Source organism: Aspergillus uvarum (assembly GCF_003184745.1).
Source record: "Aspergillus uvarum CBS 121591 unplaced genomic scaffold BO82scaffold_5, whole genome shotgun sequence".
NCBI lineage: Eukaryota > Fungi > Ascomycota > Eurotiomycetes > Eurotiales > Aspergillaceae > Aspergillus > Aspergillus uvarum.
Window position 1 is genome coordinate 201,125 of NW_020291302.1, and position 21,923 is coordinate 223,047.

The 21,923-nt window shown below is 55.1% G+C and overlaps 9 protein-coding genes across 9 annotated transcripts; 4 read left to right on the plus strand and 5 right to left on the minus strand.

Annotated features, from left to right (window-relative positions):
• Positions 1-386: 386 nt before the first annotated feature.
• BO82DRAFT_371277 (serine hydrolase domain-containing protein) lies at positions 387-2,536 on the plus strand (the record flags this gene model as incomplete). The annotated part of the gene is made up of 8 exons (XM_025637262.1): positions 387-408; positions 1,138-1,370; positions 1,405-1,456; positions 1,517-1,656; positions 1,690-1,948; positions 2,003-2,080; positions 2,128-2,403; positions 2,469-2,536. 8 exons carry the CDS (start codon positions 387-389, stop codon positions 2,534-2,536), a joined length of 1,128 nt encoding a protein of 375 aa, XP_025496044.1.
• Positions 2,537-2,776: 240 nt separating this feature from the next.
• On the plus strand, positions 2,777-3,046 carry BO82DRAFT_273789 (uncharacterized protein; the record flags this gene model as incomplete). The annotated part of the gene is made up of 2 exons (XM_025631068.1): positions 2,777-2,896; positions 2,945-3,046. The coding sequence occupies 2 exons, from the start codon at positions 2,777-2,779 to the stop codon at positions 3,044-3,046; spliced, it is 222 nt and encodes a 73-aa protein (XP_025496045.1).
• Positions 3,047-4,883: 1,837 nt separating this feature from the next.
• Positions 4,884-8,353, plus strand: BO82DRAFT_389010 (hybrid sensor histidine kinase/response regulator; the record flags this gene model as incomplete). Its single annotated transcript, XM_025638425.1, has 3 exons — positions 4,884-5,489; positions 5,546-8,088; positions 8,248-8,353. Exons 1-3 carry the CDS (start codon positions 4,899-4,901, stop codon positions 8,351-8,353), a joined length of 3,240 nt encoding a protein of 1,079 aa, XP_025496046.1. The 5' UTR covers positions 4,884-4,898.
• Positions 8,354-8,980: 627 nt separating this feature from the next.
• BO82DRAFT_301427 (phenylalanine ammonia-lyase) lies at positions 8,981-11,410 on the minus strand. The gene is made up of 3 exons (XM_025632086.1): positions 11,146-11,410; positions 10,983-11,089; positions 8,981-10,922 (listed from the first exon to the last, which is right to left on the minus strand). Exons 1-3 carry the CDS (start codon positions 11,283-11,285, stop codon positions 9,055-9,057), a joined length of 2,115 nt encoding a protein of 704 aa, XP_025496047.1. The 5' UTR covers positions 11,286-11,410; the 3' UTR covers positions 8,981-9,054.
• An 843-nt stretch (positions 11,411-12,253) lies between these two features.
• On the plus strand, positions 12,254-14,222 carry BO82DRAFT_326679 (acetyl-CoA synthetase-like protein; the record flags this gene model as incomplete). The annotated part of the gene is made up of 4 exons (XM_025632927.1): positions 12,254-12,347; positions 12,416-13,015; positions 13,080-13,393; positions 13,452-14,222. 4 exons carry the CDS (start codon positions 12,254-12,256, stop codon positions 14,073-14,075), a joined length of 1,632 nt encoding a protein of 543 aa, XP_025496048.1. The 3' UTR covers positions 14,076-14,222.
• Positions 14,223-15,545: 1,323 nt separating this feature from the next.
• On the minus strand, positions 15,546-16,780 carry BO82DRAFT_361247 (uncharacterized protein; the record flags this gene model as incomplete). Its single annotated transcript, XM_025636807.1, has 3 exons — positions 15,546-15,931; positions 15,984-16,494; positions 16,550-16,780. The coding sequence occupies 3 exons, from the start codon at positions 16,778-16,780 to the stop codon at positions 15,546-15,548; spliced, it is 1,128 nt and encodes a 375-aa protein (XP_025496049.1).
• Positions 16,781-17,128: 348 nt separating this feature from the next.
• BO82DRAFT_420396 (uncharacterized protein) lies at positions 17,129-18,091 on the minus strand (the record flags this gene model as incomplete). The annotated part of the gene is made up of 2 exons (XM_025640137.1): positions 17,129-17,496; positions 17,548-18,091. The coding sequence occupies 2 exons, from the start codon at positions 18,089-18,091 to the stop codon at positions 17,129-17,131; spliced, it is 912 nt and encodes a 303-aa protein (XP_025496050.1).
• A 461-nt stretch (positions 18,092-18,552) lies between these two features.
• Positions 18,553-19,397, minus strand: BO82DRAFT_398172 (uncharacterized protein; the record flags this gene model as incomplete). Its single annotated transcript, XM_025639012.1, has 2 exons — positions 18,553-18,829; positions 19,105-19,397. 2 exons carry the CDS (start codon positions 19,395-19,397, stop codon positions 18,553-18,555), a joined length of 570 nt encoding a protein of 189 aa, XP_025496051.1.
• A 749-nt stretch (positions 19,398-20,146) lies between these two features.
• Positions 20,147-21,840, minus strand: BO82DRAFT_371281 (uncharacterized protein; the record flags this gene model as incomplete). Its single annotated transcript, XM_025637263.1, has 3 exons — positions 20,147-20,179; positions 20,232-21,717; positions 21,785-21,840. The coding sequence occupies 3 exons, from the start codon at positions 21,838-21,840 to the stop codon at positions 20,147-20,149; spliced, it is 1,575 nt and encodes a 524-aa protein (XP_025496052.1).
• Between the last annotated feature and the right edge of the window lie 83 nt (positions 21,841-21,923).

The following is a 21,923-nucleotide window of genomic DNA, read 5'->3' on the forward strand; positions in this document are numbered from 1 at the left end:
TGCATACAGGAGAAAGAGGTGGTCCTCCGAGTCGACGGGCTCAGGCGGGATGTAACTCGGGAATTTTTCTCATCACCTCGTCGCACCAGATATCTCGACCCTCTGTCCAGGCAATCTCAGCACCTGTTCGTCTGAATGTCAACACGGAGGACACGGTCGGACAGTCCTTCACCGTGTCGTCCACGACCTGTTTCGTGGGAATCGCCTTGCCCCCGCGCCGACCTTGGTCAACGGTGATAACCGCCGCGGACCGCGCATCGAGCACGCGGTCCCGCAGCGCCTCCGCCGAGAAGCCCGCGAACACGACGGAGTGCACGGCGCCGAGACGCGCGCACGCTAGCACCGCGTACACTGTCTCGGGAATCATGGGCATATAGATCGTCACAATGTCGCCCTTGCGGACCCCCAGTGCGCGCAGACAGTTGAAGAAGCCGTTGAGCTGACCGCCCAGGAACCAGGCGCTGTCGCCGGTGGCGAAGGAGCCCGGGTGGGTGGTGTGGAAGTCGCGGTTGAAGGTGAGGAGGTCGTTGGCTCGCTTGCTCCAGAAGGTCTCTGGTGAGGTGATGGATTCTTGGTAGAGGGCGTGGTAATCCTCCGGGGGTGTTTAAGTGTGGTTGGGTAGGGTGCTTGGTCCGCCAAGTAGGCTGTACTTGAATGTTTTCTGCTGCCATTGGAATTTGTCGTTATGGGCTATTAGGGTCGAGCTGATTCTGGGGTGCGGCCGTGTGTATGTTGTCTTTTAAACTATATGTACTGTTGACTTTAGTGACTATGGCTCCCATTTGAGGCGTGAAACTATATAAAGTCTGTTCTTCTCACCGAGGCAATTCAGACTTGCCCTGAATTCCCGCCGGTTGCATCGTGCGTCTTGGCTCTCCTGCCTATTGAGGTAGTTGTTGTTACTCGAATTTACCTAGTTAAAGTCAGTCCACGTGGCAAATGCAAGCCACTCTAAGCCCCGCACAAACTCCAAAAAGAGATCTTGATAACCGGACATCACCCAGGTTCTCCGCCTCTATCACACCCGTACTACGAAGACACCTTCCTAGGACCCCACCCCACATAAAGCCTACCCATCATGACCAAACCCCTTTCAACGCACGCAAATACGGCTGCTCAAGCAGAGATAAATACAAGGGCTTGTGTATGCAGCCGTTGACCGGACAGGAGCGATAATCTTCAGCCATGCATCCGGAAAAACGGGACTCGGCCAGGAAGACCCCATGACCCTCGACACGGTCTTCTATATGACCTTTTGCACGAAACTACTCACCAGTATCGCCTGTATGCAACTGGTCGAGCAGGGAAAGCTGGCGCTGGACGACAGTGACCAGCTGCAATCATTGGCCTCTGAGCTCCGGGATGTGCAGGTGTTTGGAGCGGGGCGCTGATGGTGGGACCAAGATGGTCGCAAAAGAGAGGCGACTTACACTGCGGATGCTGTTGAATCATCCTTGTAAGTCAAGCACCCCTCGCCCCATGGCCAGATTTCAGCGCCGATGCTGATGAAGGACAGCTGGCTTTGGCTATGCCTTCGAAGACCTGAAGCTGCTCGAATGGTCGCGCCCCGTCGGCCTGGACGATTTCTCGGGAAACACCCACGACGTGCTGCACCGGCCGCTAGTCAACCAGCCCGGAACCAAGTTCCAGTATGGGGTGGGCATGGGCTAGGTGGGTCAGTTGGTGGAGCGCGTGACGGGGATCTCGCTGGAAGAATACTTCCAGGCCTTTATTCTGCGGCCCTTGGGAGTGGAGAATATCACGTTCTGTCCGACGGACGACATGAAGGCTAATCCGGCGTATATGCACCAGCGTGCCAAGGACGGTTCGCTCAGTGTCACAGACCATCTGTACCGGTATCCTTTGCTTCCTTGCAGTCCGGAAGAGGGGGGTAAGCGGTGTTGTATGGGAGGGGCGGGCTGTTTTGGAAAGCCGGTGGAGTATTGTCGTATGTCCATGAAACCGATCTGTTGTTCTGGATAGGATGCTGGAAGATATGTAGGGATTATCGCGACACTTCTGAACGACGGCACGAGTCCCAACACGGGGACTAAGCTTTTGCAGCCTGGGACAGTTCAAGGTACGCTTCATTCTTCCCACTGCGTCACATCGGCAACTAGGTGCTAGAGATGTTCACCGATCAGATCCCAACCATGCCGCGATACTGCAACGAGTATACGCCGTCGGGCAAGCCGCTTCTGGCCAACCCCTGCCCTCTGGTGCCGTGTGCGGACGACCTCACCGAAGGATGGGGCCTATCCTTCGCGCTCAGCCACACCAAGAGCTCGACTGGGAGAGCAGCAGGATCGGGGTCCTGGGAAGGGCTGCCGAGTTTGTTCTGGTTTGCAGACCGGGAGAATGGAGTCGGTGGTATCATTGCTTCGCAGATACTGCCGTATGGAGGTACGCTGGGATGATCTATATTCTGCCTACTTTCCGCGATTTGAGCTAACGAGTCTTTTGATTAGATCTGGAGGTTCTCGGTTGTTCCGAGCGAGTGGAGAGTATTATTTATGAACATATGTGTGGGAATTGATGATATTCATTCTGGGACACGAATTGGTGCATTAGGCCGGCCTATCTACCGAGAGTTCAGAATGTGCTCATTGACTAGTGACCAAGCAGGCCAACACAATGCTTACCTGATAAGGCAAGTGAGACACGTCTCTAGCAACCGAAATACTGGGGCCCCCGTCTCCGACACCAAATCTACCCCCAAATTCATCAGAACATGAATCCCGCTGAACCAACCGCACTTGCCACCCCCGATTCCCCGATGCTATCGAAATTTCTGTCCCCAGCTCTCGTGGTCGGCAATGTAATCCACTGCTCGGGCCAACTCCCCATCGACCCGAAGACAGGCAGGCTAGTGGCAGGAAGTATCCAATCCCGCGCAGTAAGTCCCTATCACACCCAACTTACTGATGAATTCACCACATGCTAGGCGCAAGTCCTCCTGAACCTCAATATCATTCTCACAGCCGCTGGCTCGAGCTTAGACTGCGTGATCGAACTCAGCATCTTCTTGACCGACACACGCGATTGAGGTGCTGTGAACGCTGTGTCGAAGTCGGCTTTTCTGGACGCTAAGCCGGTACGTTTACCCTCTGTGTCCAGAGAGTTATAATTAGGCTATATGAGGGAAGCGCTTGTTGTTGACTTCGTTGCTACTAGGTCTGCACGTGTATCGCAGTCGAGGGTCTGCCGGGGGGCAGTGACCTGGAAGTGGAATGTTCTGCTCTGATTGCGAGGCCGCGAAGCACGGAACGGGATGCGAGAACAAGTTTGTTGTGAAGGATTGTTGGAATTGAAGCGCCCCCTTTGAAGTACAGATTTGCAAGATGACTCTGACATTTATTTTGGTCCTTTGACTAGCGAGGCCGGGCTGGGATATTCGATTCCGTCACGTGACTGCATCCACCATGGGCAGCTGGCGATCACAGATTGGCCTTCGAGCAGGAATCGATCTGACTGAGCAATGGAAACTTAGTCCTTCAGTGGTAGTTGACGTTGTGGCGGTCTGAGTATCCATTGCACTTATGAAGCTCTATAGCAGATCTTAACGCCCACTGTCATGTGTATCGGGGGTTTATGTGCATGCGCAGCAGTGCCTATATCTTATTCTTGAGTCTAACTTGAGGTACTAGCGTAGCAACATCATAGATCGAGGGAAAGGCAGAAAGACAAGAAACCAAAACAAGATAAACCAAGAGAAAGAGTTGGGGTCAACATCATCAGTATCATCAGTATCAGCTAGGTCCCTTATTTCTGTAAAGAACTCCAGCGACCTCAGTCTGAACCCTCACCGCGCAGTATCAGGTGTAGTCAGGCAGTATCATACAGCCCTCTTACTAAATCTGTCCACTATGGATTCTCAATAGGGGCTGTATATTTTACTCTGTTTAGATCAGCACACTACTACAGTAGTAAAATAAGAGCAAGAAAGTTAAATAGTAGATAAAAGCTAAGACTCAAATCCCTTCAATTAGTTTCATCTAGATAAGTAGAGCACCGCATATAGGACTTGCAAAAACCATGGTGTTGAAGAGAATCGAGTAAGAAGGCATGGGTTCTCAAGCAAGACAATGAGAAAGAGCAAACTAGTGGCCAATCCAATGGCTGTGATGAACAGTCTATTGTCACGAGGAAACTACATGTGTACATCACAAAGACCCATATCACAATTACTACCATCTAATGAGATGTGCACATGTTCCACTGAGTAGGTTACTGTTATGGGACTGACGGCTCTAATATAGAGCGCCGCCTCGGGCACTCATTGATGCCTGAGGCCATGAGCACTTTTGAACAAAGTAGAGCCTAGCACACATAATAGGATTTTGTACCAACATGGCCCGTTTCAAGGCACATTTTGATTAGTACAATCTACTCGTCCCGTAGCAATAGTCTCTAGGTACAGTATGATCAATATTGTAGAAAATATGAATCTGAATTGACCTAATTTTCAATTACTGATGTTCTCGTAACAGAACTTGGATCTCTCAAAAGTTCCAAAAGAAAAAAAAAAGAGAATTGTGATATGTATCAGGCTAGTCCAATTCTAAACAAAGGTGATGCATTACTCTTTCAGATTCCATACACAAATTAAGTGATGGGAGGCACGGCACGTTGACAGGCTTTCCTAGTTCAAGAACCTTCTGAGCGAGATTGCAACGGGCTGGCATCCGATACCACCAATCATCCGGCTTCATTTCTCGTAACACACTCTTTGCAGCATCACGTGCAGGGGAGGAAAAACCTGTTTCTTTGGCATCCGCGGCTGAGCCAGGATCAAATGTGTCCGAAAGGTCAACAAAGTTGCCCGATCCCCCCTTTCCCAGTCTCACAATCTCTGCCAGGACGAGGGACAGCGAGAGAATGAGATAGGGAGGAAAATCATGCCCGCTCAACGCACTACCACCGCGAGCTTTCTCCCCAAGGTGGATGCGGGCATCCTTCGATTCCTGAGGCAACAAGCACCACTCCAGCAGCCGCGGCCCACGACGATTGGCCCGATCTTCGACCCCGACAACCTGGATAAGCCAATCAGCGCCTTGACCCCCGACATCGAGGCGACTGTTTACCCTCACCTGCCTAGTACGACTACGACTACGACTACGACTACTACTACTCCGCATCCCCATGCACCCACTTCCATCTCCACCTCCACCTCCACCTCCACGATCTGCGACATACCAGCGGGATTTGATCACCATGATCGGTACTTGCGTGCCTTTCTCGCTGACAATGAGAGACTTAGATTGTCCATGCTGTGGTACTACACCCGCGGGATAGAGGCCGAAGACGAACTGCTCGCCGGGCTCCAGGAGAAGGCCGATCTCGCAAAGGAATGTACCGGGTGGCAGTTCTCGGTGATTGGCATCCTCGACATTGATGTCTATATTCGCCTGGCGACCCACGGCCTGCAACTCGGCATCCTGCCCCGCGGCGAGACCCTCTGTGCACATACCGTCACTCAACCTCCTGGTGTAGGTTGTAGGCTAGACCTTTCCCATAGGAATCCCCACTAAACTATCCCATCTAGAGCGTCTTCCTTCTCCCGGATCTCCAAGAGGACTGGCGGTTCCGGTCATGCCCATACCTCGAACAAGGCGGCCTCTACGCGTACGCCGGGGTGCCGCTCCGCCTGCAGCACGAGTCCGGCGTCACGGTTGGGCTCGGTTCGCTCTGCGTGACGTCGAGTAAAGCCGAGGACCCTCTCACGAAAGACCAGCAGCAAGCGCTGGTCCGTTTGGCCGATTGGGTGGTCTCGGATCTGGTGCAATGTACCCGAGCACGACGCCAGCGCGAACGGCAGCGAATGTCCGACTTGCTTACGACGGCGCGGATGGAACTAGAAAAGGGGGTCTCGGCGGATCCGGTCTTTCGGATCCTCAAGACGATTTATCCCAAGGCCGTCATCAAATCGCAGCTCACGACAGCAACGCATGTCGAAATGGAAGCACGGAACCCGATTCTTATGTCCGACCTCGAAGGCGGCCTCTGGGAAGACATCGAGTACCTCGATACACTGATCGCAGAGGCGAACCACCAGCCTCTCCCGACGACCAAAACCGTGCGCGTCATGGCCGCCCCCTGCGAGAGCGCCAATGGCCCAGCGTTGCTCATGGTGGGAAGCAAGGACTTTCAGCACATATTCGACGACGTTGACTCGTGGTTCGTGCAGAGCTGCGCGGGCCTGATCTCGCAACTGTGGCGCAATCGACTACTGGCGGAGGCCATCAACGCGAAAGAAAAATTCCTGCGCGGGATTTCGCACCAGCTTCGCACGCCAATTCATGGGATCCTGGGTTCTGCGGATCTTCTCGCTGAGGAACTGCAAGAAGCTTGCGGGGCCGGCGCTACGGATGACGCCCTCGTGGCGCCCACGGTCACGGCAGTCCTGAAGACCGGGTTCATGGGTTTCGCGGAATACTCCAAATATCTCAATATCATCAAGATGGGCGGCCGCGATCTCATCGCAATCGTCAATAACATGATTACTCTGAACCGATGGGTGGACATCGCCCTCACCGACCGACACTACGCCATGCACAGCATCGACAAGCTCGAGACCGAGCTCCGCACGGCCATCTCCGCCCTGACCATCGGCGACATGCGGTATAGCTGTGCCCTCTTCTTCACGCACGACGTCCCGCCCGGCTTCGAGACCTTCTGGATGGACATCGATGTCCTCCGTGACAGTCTCCTCCCCATCGTCTACAACGCGATACAACACACGCCGGATGGGATTGTCTCCGTACATTCCACCGTCGATCCTGAATCCAAGCAATTGACCATTGACATTCGGGATACGGGCCGGGGGATTCAGCAAGACGATCAACGGCGCATCTTCGAAGCCTACGAGAAGGTCGACGCGCATTCCGCGCGAGCGGGACTGGGTCTGACGCTGGCATCCCGATTCGCGACGCTCTTGCACGGCTCGGTGGCGTTGATGTCTTCGGCTATTGGACGGGGCTCGCACTTCCGGGCGACGTTCCGTGACCTCGAGTATGCTTGTAACGCGGACGGAACGCCGCCGTCGCTGGCCTCGACGTTGAAAAGTCTTCCCCGGAGTTTCTATATTCTAAAGTCTCCGACTCGCGCTGGGTCGAGGCCCAGGTCTCCAGGTTTATCGACGTCTCTAACCGACCACTTCGCGTCGATCCTCACGCGCAGTGGATTCACGCCATCCCACTCTCTCGACCATTCCTTCGTCATCGTCGACGCTCCACCAGACACCGAGGAACACCACACGCGTCTGTCCCAGATCCCGGCGGGCACGGTCTGTATCTCTGTTGCCTCCGGCCTGCCGGCGGATTCCGAGGCGCCTGTCCTTCTCGAACCGACATCGGCCAAGAACGTCATCCACACCAGCGGACCCTTCTCTGCTCAGACCCTGGCCTCAGTCCTCGAACGCGCCGACGCGCTCGCGGCGGAGATAACGCCGGTGGAGCCGTCGAACCCGCCACTCAGCGCTCCCATAGTCCTGCCCATGCACCTGAAACAGTCCAACGACGACGATTCCGCCTCCGACTCGGACTTGCAACCCGACTCCAACACCCTTCTCACCCCGGGGGAATCCTCCTCCGAAGAGACAACCGGTGCCGGATCCCCCGGCCCCTCGGCCACCCGCACCTCCTCCCGCCCAACCACCCTCATCGTCGACGACAACATAGTCAACCTCCGCATCATGGAAATGTACTGCCAGAAGCGCGGACTGCCCCATCTGACAGCCACCGACGGTCTCCAGGCCGTCGAGACCTTCAGACGCCGCCAGTCGTCATCCTCGTCCTCTCCAATCACGGAGAACGAACCCGACCTCCCGCCGATCGAGCTCATCTTCATGGATCTCCAAATGCCGGTCTGCGACGGCGTCAATGCGACGCGACAGATCCGGGCGCTGGAGCAGGAGAACGACTGGGCGCGGGCGTTGGTCATCGTCATGACGGGCCAGGATACGCTGGCGGATAAGACGGCGGCGGAGGATGCCGGCGGCGACGAGTATTTTGTCAAGCCGGTGATCTTGCGGCAGTTGGATGGGGTGTTGCGTCGGCATTTTCCGGCGTTTGAGGGGGGGTGGGGGACGTAAGTAGGGTGGGAGAAAAATAGGGCGGTTGCTGTACTACGCGTCGTGTGTTGTGCCTCCTTGGTAAAGTTTTGGCTTGGCTGGCGAATATGTATCTAATCTTACTGGTATCAATAGACATTTGAACCAAGAGGAGGTTCAATGCTTTGCGATTAAAGGTACATCCCTCAGATCACGTGGCTAGACTCCTCGGGAACACCGACAATCAACACCATCATCATCATCATCATCACCACCACCATCCCCATGATCAGCATCAGCTGAATCTCTTATCCCACGAAACATCACAGCAGCCTCGGTCCGAACCCTCACCGCGCTGCATCAGCTGCAGTCAGCATCACCCCAACCGCCGATCTCCCCCTCAGCCAGCCACCCTGCACAATGACGAACACCCCCCTCCCTCTCACCCCCTAAGTTTCTGCAGTACGAATCCAACCAGCAGCTGACATATGACACATCTCCCTCTGCCTGCAGTGCCGTGTCACCTTGATCCGTGTCACATCGCACCGCAACCGCAACCGCAGCCTGCATGAACCGCGCTCACATCTGATACCTCCCTACATCCCCCGAGGGCGCGGGCATCTTGACGAAACGATCTGGTTTCGCGAACGGGTCCAGATCGACCAATCGGGGGATAATCCCGGGCGGACGATCGGTGGGCAGGGCTAAATTTGGTGATTGTCGATTGAGTTGGAGTTTGGTGTCAGGTACTGTGATATCGGGGACTGAGTTTGGGGTTTGGGGTTGTTTTGGCGGGTGAGAGGCATTTGAACGAGCCCACTAAGTGCAAGTCATGCTAACCACAACTTCGAAGACTGAATGTCTGTCTACTACCCTCAGTCGTGAACGCCACAACTCTGTTACCGGTGGTTAATCGTAAGAGAAGAAAAAGCACGTCTATTATCATAATCTATCCGAACTCCATCCAGACCCCAAACCAACCAGATTTGTGAAATAAAGAAACGCTAGCCCATAACCTTCTCAAACAACCGTCCAGCGACATCGCCTCTGCGCACCGCCTCGTAGATCACACTCACCCACGACCCGACCGTCTTCTTGTCGCGGCCGTCCAGCTCCGTGGCGCCCGGGACAGGGTGCTCCACGAACCCCTGGTGGAAGGGCACGCCCAGCTGCTCCCGGACAAGCGTGTACAACGCCGTGGAGCCGGCGCCGAGCAGCTCCGCCGTGTGGGGGCTCTGCTTGAACGCCGCGGCGGTGGTGGTGTAGACGTCGCCTAGCACGGCGATGGCCTGCGTCTTCCACGCCGTGATATCGCCCAGCGAGATCTGTGCGCCACTGTCACTGCCACTGCCGGTGGCGGCGACGCGGTCGACGACGATGGGCACCACGGACTGCACGGTCTGCGCGAAGCGATCCGGCAGCGAGACGCGGGTGGTCGTGCCCCAGCTGGTGGTCAGGGTGGCCAGGACGGTCTCGATGAGCGCCTCGAGCTCATCCCCGGGCAAGCGGGAGAAGGAGGTGCGGATGAGCGCGTCGATGCGCGGGCGCACCGTCTCCAGGAAGCGCAGGTGCAGCGCCCGGAGGTCCAGCGCCTGGCACGCGATATACAAGTAAGCGGCCGACATGAGGCTGACCAGCTCGACGGCCTGCATCGTGTAGCGCGCGCTGATGAAGGCCAGCGAGTTGACGGCCTGGTTGCGCATCTCGGCCGTCTGGACGTGCGCGCTGACCGGGTGGGCCAGGTAGGCCAGCTCGGCCATGTAGGCGGCCATGCTGATGTCGACGCCCTTCATGGTGAAGGAGCACGAGGGGTCGTCCGCCACGAGGTTGGTGGGCAGCCCGTTGTTGTAGTTCGGGTCCACCAGCTCCGTCGCCTGCGCGAACAGGATCTTGCCCAGCATCTGCAGCGACAGCCGGGTCTTCTCCATCGCCGAGGTCACCGCCGCCGCCTGGAAGTTCGCCCCGCAGTAGATCTCGCGGTTGGCCGTGTCGACGAGCGGGTTGTCGCACGAGGAGTTGAGCTCGGTCGTGAGTTGGCGGTCCGCCAGGAGGAGGTCCTCGAGTTGCGGCCCCACCCATTGGGGGACGCTGCGCCACGCGTAGCGGTCTTGGATCAGGCCGGAGCGTTTGCGGTCTTTCTCGCGGTGGACGCCCACGGCGAGCCGGGACCCTTGCAGCAGGGCGAGCACGTTGCGCGCGCACTCGATCTGGCCCGGGTGCGGGCGCGTGGCGGAGATGAACGGGTGGAAGGACTCCGCCGTGCCCAGCATGGCTTCCACGCCCATGGCACCGAGGGCTTGTGTGGTGATGGCGAGCTGGTGCGACTCGTGCAGTGCCAGACTGGCCAGCGCGGCGGAGCAAGCCGTGCCGTTGACCAGACCCAGACCCTCCTTGGGGCCCATGACGCGACGGGGGATCCCAGCTGCGGCGAGGGCGTCGCAGGCAGACATGATTTGGGGGGGAATAGCGGGGTCTGCGCTGCCAACTTGGACGTAGATGTCGGGGGAACCCTCGACCGCACCGGCGATGTAGGAGAGAGGCATCAGATCTCCCGAGGCGGAGACGGAGCCGCGGAGGGGGATGATGGGAGTGATGCGGTGGCGGAGGAGGTCCAGTAGACCCTCCAGCACGTTGAGCGTGACAGCAGAGTGGCCACGCGCGTTGCTGTTGGCGCGCACGACGATGGAGGCACGCACCCAAGGACTGGGCATGGCCGTGGGCGAGGCCGTCGAGGCCCGTCCCCGCGCGTCGCCCGTGGTCTTGTCCGCCGCCGTGAGCACACCGGCTTGCGTCAGCTGCAGCAGAGCAGCCTGTAGAGCAGAGGCCTTGTCGGTGCGTGAGTCGGCACTACCCCCGAAACCAGTGTTGACTCCTAAGTAGAGTTAGAACGCTTAACTCTCATCAGGGTGGAGGGTGGCGGGAGGAAAGGTACCGTAGACGCAGTATCCGTGGTCGAGGTGATCCATCAACACCCGCACACTGTCGGTGATGGCTTCGATCACGGTGGGGTCGGAGGACAGCTTGGGAAGACAGCCATGGCTGCGGAGAGGTCAGCATGAAGGTCTGTGATTTACTGCATGGCTGGGCCAACCTACTAGGCAACGGCAACAACAGAGGCAATGTCCAGGCTGTTGCCATCCAGCTCCACGGCCGGGTTGGCCCGCAGCTCTTGTAACCGCGACCAGGTGCGGTGGGCTGTGGACAGATGGGTAGGAGCTTCAGGGAGATGAGGCATGATGGGAGTGCAGCGACAACGAGACTTTAAACGGAACGAAAAGAAAATCGCAAACAAGGTGGCCCAGAAAAATGCAAAAAGTGCGTGAGGAAAAAGCAAAACGAAGCCCTGTCTGACCAGCAGCACCGAACGAGCACCCCCCATCTTTATAGGCGCTGGGCACTGCAGTACCAGCCTGCATTGCCCTGGCCCTGCAACTCATGTCATCCACTGACGGCATCGATTTCTGCAGCACCCATCTCCTGTCGATCTCACCTCCTGCTCGTATCGCAATCTATTTCGATAAGCCTCGCTGCCGAGCCTGATTTGTCCAGCTGGGCAGGGATTTTGCTCTCAGCCCGCCACCACGTCTGCCCTCCGTTTCACAGACCCATGCAGGGGCCGATCAGTGGAGGAGGCATGAACTATCCATTATCCAAATTCCCGTCAGTATCCGGTCACATCCGAAGCGACCCCAGCAGGCCCGGATATTTTGGATTGCAAACGCTTGCCAAGGGTGCAAGCAGGGCAGCTGGGCGAGCTCAGCTGGGGTGGGAACCCTGTCCGTGCCTCCCGTGCCGACCCAGCATCTTGGACCAATTGTCCCGATCGGAAAAGCCCAATCGAGTGAGTGCAGATCGCGAACCACATGGTGAAAGTTATTCCAGGACGATCGGTGGGGGGGCTGTGGGTTCCGGCACGGCAGGGGAGCTCGTCGGTTGGTGCGATGCCACCCCGATGCTATCCAAGATTGCCGGGTGGAGTCTTTTTAGGGCACCTTCCGTCACGGCAGATTCAAGATATGCGAACAACAGAACAGGAACTGGTGGAGTTGCTGCTCCATGACGATATCCTTCCGTGATGTCTTTGTTGTTTTAACTAGTCTAGTCTCGGGTTCTTTCAGCGTTTGACTTTTGCATTTCTTGTTTGTTGGTGGTCGTGCTGTCGGAGTTGTCTATCTGTTTCCCCTCCTGCAAGTCAGTATCATCATGGCGTCGCCTTGTCCTTCGATTGAGATACCCAGTGTCGACCTCTGGACTTTATTGTTCGAGAGGGCCGACCGTCCCTATGCTTTAGATAAAAGTCAGTGAGCGAAACATTTCCATCACCATCACCGAAGTCGGCGCTACTTGCTAACTCCACTGCGACAGCACTCTTTTCGGATCCCTTGAGCGACCGTAGCCTCAGTTTCCGCCAACTCCGACAGCGCTCTCTCGCCTTCACCGAGGCGATCCAGACGCAATGGGACTGGCAACCGGGAGAGGTGCTGATGGTGGTTGCGCCCAACTCGATCGCTCTTCCTGAAGTCATCTACGGCACGCTGGCCGCGGGCGGAGTGGTGTGTCCGGTGAACCCGCACTACCGCGCCGACGAGCTACGCCATCCCTTGACGGATGCGCGCGTGAAAGCCGTGGTGACCACTCAGGCACAAGCGCCCGTGGTCTTTGAGGCCGCCGACCGCGCGGGCCTGTCGCGCGACCGGGTGTTGGTGCTGGATGCGTTTTCGCCGACGCTGGTGGTCGACCACACCATTTCTCCCGCGCGCGATCGCCCTCACCAGCCCCCGGTCGCATCCCCCGAAGACCTCGCGTTTCTGGTATATTCCTCTGGAACCACGGGGTTGCCCAAGGGCGTAATGCTTTCGCACCGCAATCTGGTCGCCAACCTGGCGCAGAACGTGGCCATCGACGGGGGCAACCTGACGGCGGCCGACCGCGCGATCGCCGTGCTGCCGTTCTTCCATATCTACGGTGGCGTTACCTAGCCCTATCTACCTACCTCACCTCAACAACAACTGACGATCCACGATGAAAGGGATCACCTACCTCCTCAACCTCACCGTCTTCATCGGCATGAGCATTGCCGTCCTCCCGCGCTTCCAATTCGACCCCTTCTGCACCACCATCCAGCGCTACCGCATCACCTACGCCTACGTGGTGCCGCCGGTCGTGCTGGAGCTGGTCACCAACCCGCGCGTGGCGCAGTACGATCTCCGCTCGCTGCGCATGACCCTCTCCGCCGCCGCCCCGCTGGCCCTCGAGCTGATTCACGCCCTGCGCAAGAAGCTGGACATCCCGGTGCGCCAGGCCTACGGGATGAGCGAGTGTGCGCCCTGCACTCATCTCCAGGTACCTCCCGTTCCTCCCCTGTCGTCATCCGCATCACTAACATCGGACAAATGGACAGACCTTCGAAGAAGCCCTCACCCACCCTGGCTCCGTCGGCCGTCTCATGCCCAACATGACCGCCACCTTCGCCGCTGTCCCGGGCGCGGAATCCCCCACCCACCACGCGCCAGGCACCAAGTCCCTCCCCGGAGAGCTGTGGGTGACGGGGCCTAACGTGTTCAGGGGGTATCTGAACAACCCCAAGGCAGACGCGGAATCGTTCTCCGACGACACACACCGGTTCTACAAGACGGGAGACGTGGGCTACGTCGACACACACGGAAACCTGTTTATCACGGACCGCGTCAAGGAGCTGATCAAGTACAACGGCTTCCAGGTGGCGCCCGCGGAGCTGGAGGGCATCATCCTGGGGGTCGAGGAGGTGGTGGCGGATGTGGCGGTGGTGGGGGTGGCCAGCGGCACGGCGGGGACGGAGTTGCCGCGGGCGTATGTGGTCGTCAAGGAGGGGGTTTGGGGGACTGCGGAGCTGGGGAGGAGGATTGAGGCGTATGTGAAGGAGAGAGTGGTCAGTTATAAGCAGCTGCGAGGTGGGGTCAGGTTTGTGGATGCGATTCCCCGGAATCCGTCGGGGAAGATCTTGAGGCGCGAGGTGAAGAGGTTGCAGAAGGAGGCACGGTTGTAGCTGTTCAGAACTTGGTTTCTTAAGAATACTTGGTATCTTGGTAAGGTACAGGGGTGTATGTACGTGCAAGGCGGTGTAGCGTGAGCGTGATTTTAGAAATCAGCAGTCTTTTTCCTTGGTCATTTGTTGGTTTGCGCAAATCTCAGCGAATAAACTAAAGTACGCCGCACAATGTGTCCATCGCCTATCTTAGCAACATCACCAACAAAGCCTTATTCCACCGTAACATATCATGGCTGCGAGGTTGACAACAAACAAGACCAGATGAGATACATCCCTAAATCTGTTCGAATGGTTAACCAATCTTTGTAGCCTTCCAGACTCATGGACTTTGTCTCCACCACCTGGGTTTTCAGCTGACCCCACAAGCATTGATCTAAACAGCCCAGGCTGGCCTATCCTCTTCTTGACAGTTGCCAGTCAACCTCAGCGAGCTGGGCCTCGAGTTCGGCGAAGCTGCACCCCTCGTACGGGTCTTGGCAGGGAGTATAGCAACCCATCCTCGGGACACGTTCTGCTCGAGGACGATCATCGCGGTGCAGCAGATAGGGAGTGCTTACGATTGGAGATGTAAGGCAAAGGGAGATGTTGGGTGGGTGAGGGAAAGGGTTGCGTTTCTCAGAGTTCTAGGTCGGTGCAGAGAATGAGTACATGTTGTGACCGCGGTTGCGCAGCCGCAATTCTACGCATTTCTGATCGGTGCCTGGAGCCTGTGTGAATCGCTCTTGTTATGCTATAAGAGGAGTTGTGCGTGAAGATTGGCCGGTCCATGGGCGTGATAAATCAAAAACTTTTCCAAGAATAAAATTCTTTGTCCTTGTCTACTGCTTTCTTTTGTGATAGTTTCCAGTTGTACTTGACAGCCAACGGGTAATTATTAGGGCTGTTCTTGCTCTGTCCTTCCCGCACTGGGAGCTTGGCGGAAGCCTCTAATGTTGCGCTGCAAAGGAACATAAAATCCATCTCTCGAGAACATCAATCAGTGCTGAATTAGTGTAGGCAAAGTTATCTGAGCGCGGACTTGTCAAGATAGGCGCGACCGGCAGCCAGCAGCCTGGCCAGCAAGGCCTGACGCCATTGTTGGTTTCTGGGTATATCGCGGAATCCCACGAAGCTCGACATAGATATAGATTGGCAACCATTATGGATTCAACGGTCTTCGGGACGAGCCATTTCGTTGGTCGCTCAAGTCTAGTATCCTGGCTACGTGGATAGAAGTCAAGTTAACTGTGATTTGCAACTATCGCGTTCTGACATATCATTCTCCTGCATCGTCACATCAAAAACGAATCACTAAGAAGGGCAAGCAGAGCAAGGTACAGAAAAACCAAGAGCACAGAAAACAACAATCAAAGAAGACATTCAACGTCCACGCATCAACCCCAAGGCTGAAAAGCAGCTGCCGGAGAAGTCATCCACACCTTATCCTGGCCAGTGGCGAAGAGCAGTTACCAACGAAATCATCCACACCTACTTAGCCATCTTCTTCAGGCAATCCTCCAAAGTGATTGGCTTGATATTCAGCTTGCGGACAAACCGAGACACCGACCCAGCATCGCTGTGGTCCACAGTCTGGTACATCCGCTCCATATGAATGATCCCCATATCCTGGCACCGGCGTCCTCGACACTCCGTAACGACTAGCTTAGCAAAGCTCAAGCCAGAGAATGGTGCAACTGGATATGCCTCGCGCGTGGCCTGTCTAACGTCCAGCTCCAGCAATCCGCTCAGCAGTGTGGCGCATTCGCCGCAGAAGCCCCGGTGAACCCATTCCGCGGGCCTCTCGCTGTTGTAGTGCATCGGTAGGCGACGGATGATTGGAGTGAGGGCCTTCTTCCGGGCTGCGTTCAGCTTGTCTGCATGACAGTCAGTTCGTGTGGTCAGGAGAAGGAGGGTCTGGAGTCATACCCAGCACGACAGGATGGAACGGCAGTCCATCCCCCTCAATCAGATCTTCCGCAAAGTATACCACGAGATTGCCAAAGTCCTTGAAATTGGTCGCACTGCGCAATATCCAAGAGACCCAGAGACATTTGGTATAGGTTTTGTGCGATGGATGCAGGGTTCTTTTGGCCTCTTTCAGCCATCCACGCATGCAACGACGAAACTCTTCCAGGCACTGGTAGTAGTCGGCTAACAGCGCCACGTCAGCGATTGTGTCGACGTCGAGACCCTTGGGTGCTGGTCGACCATGCATGACTTGGAGCAAGACGAGGAAGGGCTGCAGATTCCAGTTCTTGATCTCGAACCGGATGAACCCCTCTGTTCCGAGGTCAATGGTCTCTTTCCACAGGCCGCAGAGCATCTGTTTGAACACGGGCGAGGACAGGACGAGATGTTTCTCTGATGCCTGAATGAGGTATTTGTTGGGGGCTTGAGCGGCTGCAGAGGGACTCTTTTTGCTTTCTCGGATCTCATTCTGGGGAAGATCTGTCTGAGTATCGGATCTCAACGTTGGATTCGTGGGGGCTTACCTTTAGGATAAGAGTGGTTGTCGACGACAACTTGGAATCATCTTCACAAGCCAGTTCGGCCGGATCGATGTACGAACGCTGCGAAACACCAGTGCTCAAACGCGCTGGAGCGAATCCAAAGTCGCCATCGTGATTTTCTCCATGAGGGGAGTCTGAGGGTGTGGATGGCTCCGTCAGAACAAAGATGACCCTTCCCTCCGGATGGAAGCTGTAGATAACGGAGTCAGACATGATGTACGGCTGTACGATGCTGAGCTCAAAGAAATCAGAAGGATCAGAGAAGAACGCGATGGTGTAGGAGAGTTCTTGTGTGTTGTGTTGATTCGTTTCTTCTCACTTCATTTCATTTCATCTTTATATCGATCACGTGCCGTTCCTATGTGATCTTGGACATAATTTTAGTTACACTGAGTGAATATCTGCCAAATGAATCTTATCATATTCGCCTATGCATGGCCCCGCACACCTTTGTCTTCTCATGCAGAAGTATGGAACGAACAAAAATACAGAAACAACCTTATTCCAGAATATGCAGGACAAAGCCCGAAACTACCATAACAACAAAGCAACTCTGTCGGTTTATTCAGAGTTGACATAGCTGCTGTGGGTGAAGTTCTCCAGTTTCAGACCCACCGAAACATTGCGGACATTAAGAAATCTATGCAAGTCATACTTGTCGTTGTCACACTCTCCGTCCTCACCCTCGGGGTTCACGAAAGACTCGACTTCTTCGACCAGCCTCTGATACGATTCGCCGACATATGGAGCCTTCGGCCAGACTGGGTCTTTGATGCCGGCATCGTAAAGATTCCTCTGAAGGTACCCCAACATGATGGAACTGAAGCGAGAAAAACACTCGCCAGTGCCGTTCAAAAACTTTCTTTCTGCTCTTTTCAACTTGGCTAGGGCTTTCGCAATGGCCTTCTCTCGGTTCCTCTTGATTCTTTCTGCTGAACCGTCAGTGTTGTGATCAGGATCGGAAGAAAAGCTTCACGGACCGATAACCCTCCCGGGCAAGGGGAGATCGTGCGAGTGCACCATCTCAGAGCTTGTCTCGACGGCCACAAGAGTGTTTGCCTCGAACTCCTTGCTCAGGTTCCACACCCACGCCACATATATCCACTCCATCACTTCCTTGCCGTACTCGGAGGGGCGCTCCGTTGCGGTGGTGAGGTTGTCGACCCACTGTAGGGCGAAGTACCGGGCGAGGGGTGCACACTGGCAGCGGTCCGCCAGCACCGCCAGATCGACAAGTGTCGAGAAATCGATTACTTCAGGCAGCACAGACGCTTGGCCGTGTATGATTCGCATCAGTATGAGCACAGATTCGAGCTTCAGCCCCTCGAAGTCGGGCAGGCACTCTCTGCTGCACGAAGGTACGGTGCTCTCTTGTTCTCTCCCGGGGCAGACTCTCGCAAAGAAAGGCGATGCTCGGATCAGGTGCTTGGTCGATACTCGGATCCGATGCTCTTCTCCATCCATTATATGGAAGAGTATTAGGTCTCCTTCCGGGTCGATGATGTGTGTGTTCTTCTCAGCCATGGTGAAGAGGAATACGTGGATGGGCTGATGACTGATGACTTTGGTCTTGGGTTGAAGTTTAGGGAAGAAGAAGATGGTGATGGAAGGAAAACGGTTTATTCCCCTGTGTCGGGCGAGATATTCCTTTCCTGCCAGTCGTTGATGACTACTGCCTCGATGAGATGAGGGCTTCTGGCAGCTGGATGCCAGTCATGTGATAGACCTCTGCGCCATCTCCTTCACTTGCAGCCTCGAGTCCATGTCCAGCGTTTTTATGCCTGAGGCTGTCACCTAGGCTCGCACCTAGCCTCTCGTCTAGGCTAAACATCTCAACCACCAAGAGATCAAGGAATCGTTCCATACAGCCCATCTTGGACTGTCAGTATTTTAGTAACACTAGTAGAGCAAGCAAGAACTTTGACTTTGTAAGCAAGATAAAATAGTCGAATATTGAGAACCTGCAACTTAGTCACTGCACCAAACTAGACATCCGCAGCCATCAGAGTCGCATGCTCAAACCTTTCCTTCACCTTGCCCGTGACCCGTTCCAAGCCCCAGTTCCGCACGTATCTGAACATGTGAACAACCTCCTCATACATATCGGAACAAACGAAGCCATTCCTTGCCACAAAAAGAGAGATTGCGTCCCAGAATCCCTGTATATTGTTCCAGGCTATCGTTTCCTCATCGTGGACCTGAAGCTCGTTCTCTGTGAAATGTAGGGGGCAAGGAAACCTAAAGCCCACATCTTCCCAGTGCCTGGAACGGGCTTTAGTTAGCGAACAACGCAGACCAGGAATATCATGCCATGAAAACTAGCGGCGTGAACTCAGTTCTCGATCTGGATCAAACTCTCCCTCAGGCGAATGATATCATCCTCCCAGGTATCGCCCACAAACCGGATGAGCCAAGATCGCAGCATGCCGAATTCATGGTAGAACACGCGATTCAGGAGGGGGATCTCTTCCGCCACTCGTGTCTGGTAGAAATCGCAGATTATGGTCTGTTCCATCTGGGCTGCAATGGCAGACTACTCTTTGCTGTCAAGCTCGGCGAAATCCGCGGGGAGGGTGAGGATCGGTTCCCCCTCAAAGCGGATAAAGCTCGGATGCCGTCCGCTGAGCACGGGCGGTGTGCCCCATATGCCCTGCCAGTCGATCACGCTGGTAATCTCGCCGTCGGCCACGAAGATGTTTGCGGGGTTGAGGTCGCTGTGGCAGATGTACGGTGCAAGGATGGCGGATTCGCCGTCGGGGAGAAGATACGGTGCAACTTGACGGTATTTGTCAAGCAAACAGGGATGACTGGCGGGGCAGTTCTGGGTCATCGTGGCCCAAAAGGCGTCTTCCGATCTGGGAATCGCATATTGCTTGTTGTCTGATGATGTTGTACTGTACTATCTAAGTTTTCTACGTGGGCACCTTGTTTAGTGAGTTGCGTCGATTACGTGGTCGGATTACTCGGGAATGCTGGTACTATGCCTCGGTCGACTCGTTGATTGATACATTATTTAAGCATTCTCCACGCACACAGTCCGCTCTGCGAGGCTCTTCCCAAGCCGTAGATGGCCAACCGGGGTGACTGCAGCGCCCTAAATGTAACCAAAATTATACCACCCCCCTGGCAGGATCTATGATAAGGTGATTGTCACTCTAGTTTACCAGCATCTTCCCTTGGCTCTCTCCAAAACTAAGTCTCGAGGCTGAACCTTTACGTGGAAGGCGGAGCTTGCAGCATCGTCTAGCCCAGATGCTACAACAGGGCACCTCACCCAGCAGGCATGGACGCGCAGACACCGGCGTCGCAGTTCTCGGCACAGTCTCCACCGTTTTCTTTCATGGCATCGCACCGCCATCGCAATGGTTCAGCGGTTTGTGAATGAGCCGTCGACCATGCTATCTAGCTCTACGACCGCAGCCTGACCTCTTCAGCAGCGCGCCCGGATCTAGACGTGATAGCCTTCATTCCACAAGAAGGTCGGCCAGGTGGGATATAAGAGAGCTAAGACCCAGCCCACTTTTACGCTTCTACGCTACCCAAAATAGTCGGCTCGCAAGGACACTGGTATCGCAGGCCTCATACCGCAATTCCTTGGAGCGCAAACAGAATCTATGAGATAGACAAGTTAGCCCCGTCACGTGCCAAGCGTCTAGCCACATACCTTCTCTATATAGCGAACACCGACGAGAATTCCATCATTGTCCAGGAATTCTTCTTCATCTCCGAACAACTCGTTGTCCTTATCGAGACATGTCAGACATGACACGACAACTTCGGTGAAGATGTTTCCCATCAGAGATGGCAACTTAGTTCTGGCCAGGTCGACAAGCATTTTCTTGATCTGGTAGGCCGCTCGTCTTTGGTCTCTTTCAACAATAAGCTCCCCGATTGATAGTGGTGATCCTGGAACAGGCTGGCCGTAGTCTCCCGAGTACTCGACGAAGGAAGTCCAGAGTCCAATCTCCAGCAAACAGACCCCAAGGCTATATACGTCATGCTGCATGATATATTCATCTTCGGGATGTATTCCCTGACGTCGTGGATGACGGTAAAGGTTCCTCTCCCAAGCTGTGTCGCCACTCAAATAGGTCGGTCCTTCTGCCAGGCGGAATTGATCAAAGCCAACCAGAAAAGGAATACCCAGACTGTCCTTTGACAGTCTGTAGAGAATGATATTCTCCGGTGTAATGCCTTTGTGGACAAATGAAGCCGAATGTAGAAACACGACCGACCGCGCCAGAGAATTCGCCAATTTCACTCGCTCGTTCAGAGTAAAGCTGCGCTCAACACGTCTCGAGAGGGTATAGCGAAGACTAGCAATAGGCTCTTGCTGCTGACTCCCGGGGATAGGAAAAATAAGATCGAAAGTCTTTTCCGTCCTGAGTACGCCACGACACGACAGAAGGCCAAATGTGTCCGGATCGACTTTGGAAAGGATGCGTGCTAGGTCCCGAACGTCCTTGGTGCGGTGACGAAGGTCGTTTTGTCGCCTAATCGGGATGCGGTCGACTACTACCAAGCCTTCATTGGTGCGAGCGAGCCATGAAGAAGACGAAGTGATCGTCGTGTAACGTCCGATGGCAAAATCTTTCCCCAAGAATATCGAAGCGGAGCTCTCCTCGTCGTAGATTCGATGGACTTCACGCAAATTAACCACTGTCGAAACGGCCTTGCTCTCCGCAGCCCTCTTTCCACTGAACTCTTGATCGATTGTCTGGATGGTCAGACGACTTAAGAAGAACCAGGATGGGTCGAATGTCCTCTGCCATTGCTCCAACTCTTCAACGATGTGTTCGAGAGATTCCTTGGCATAGATGGCGTATTTGATCCGTTTGGTGCGGGACACTTTCAGCAGAATCCGAGCGAGGGAAGAGTCTATGGACTTATCGAGTGAGTTCTCAGCTCCTAGGTCAACACTCAGACTCTGAATGCTCTTTATCGCGGCCTTGAGCTTGCTTCGGAGGACTTGAAGCACCTGGAATTGATGGATCTGCAAAGCATCCGGAAGGGCCTCCCATACAGCTTGAAGTGCGGATAATTGTTGCTCGATCTTGATCCAATGACCTTGGATTTTCAGATTGGATTCTTGCAATTCCCTCTCGGCGGAACGGTATGCTTCGCAGCGTGCGTACAAGTTCTTTCCGAGGCTGATGTGGTCAGCGTGATAGAGACGAAGGGGGAAAGGGTAGAGATTAGAGTACTGAAAAGACTCACTGAATGCATAACTGCACCATGGAGGCGACGGAAAAGGCAAATGAAGCCGGGTCCATCTTGTGCAAGTTGTGTGAACGAACAACTGAGTGAAGAAGGGGAGAAAGGAGAAAAGAAAAGGGAAAGGGAGAAATGCGAACTG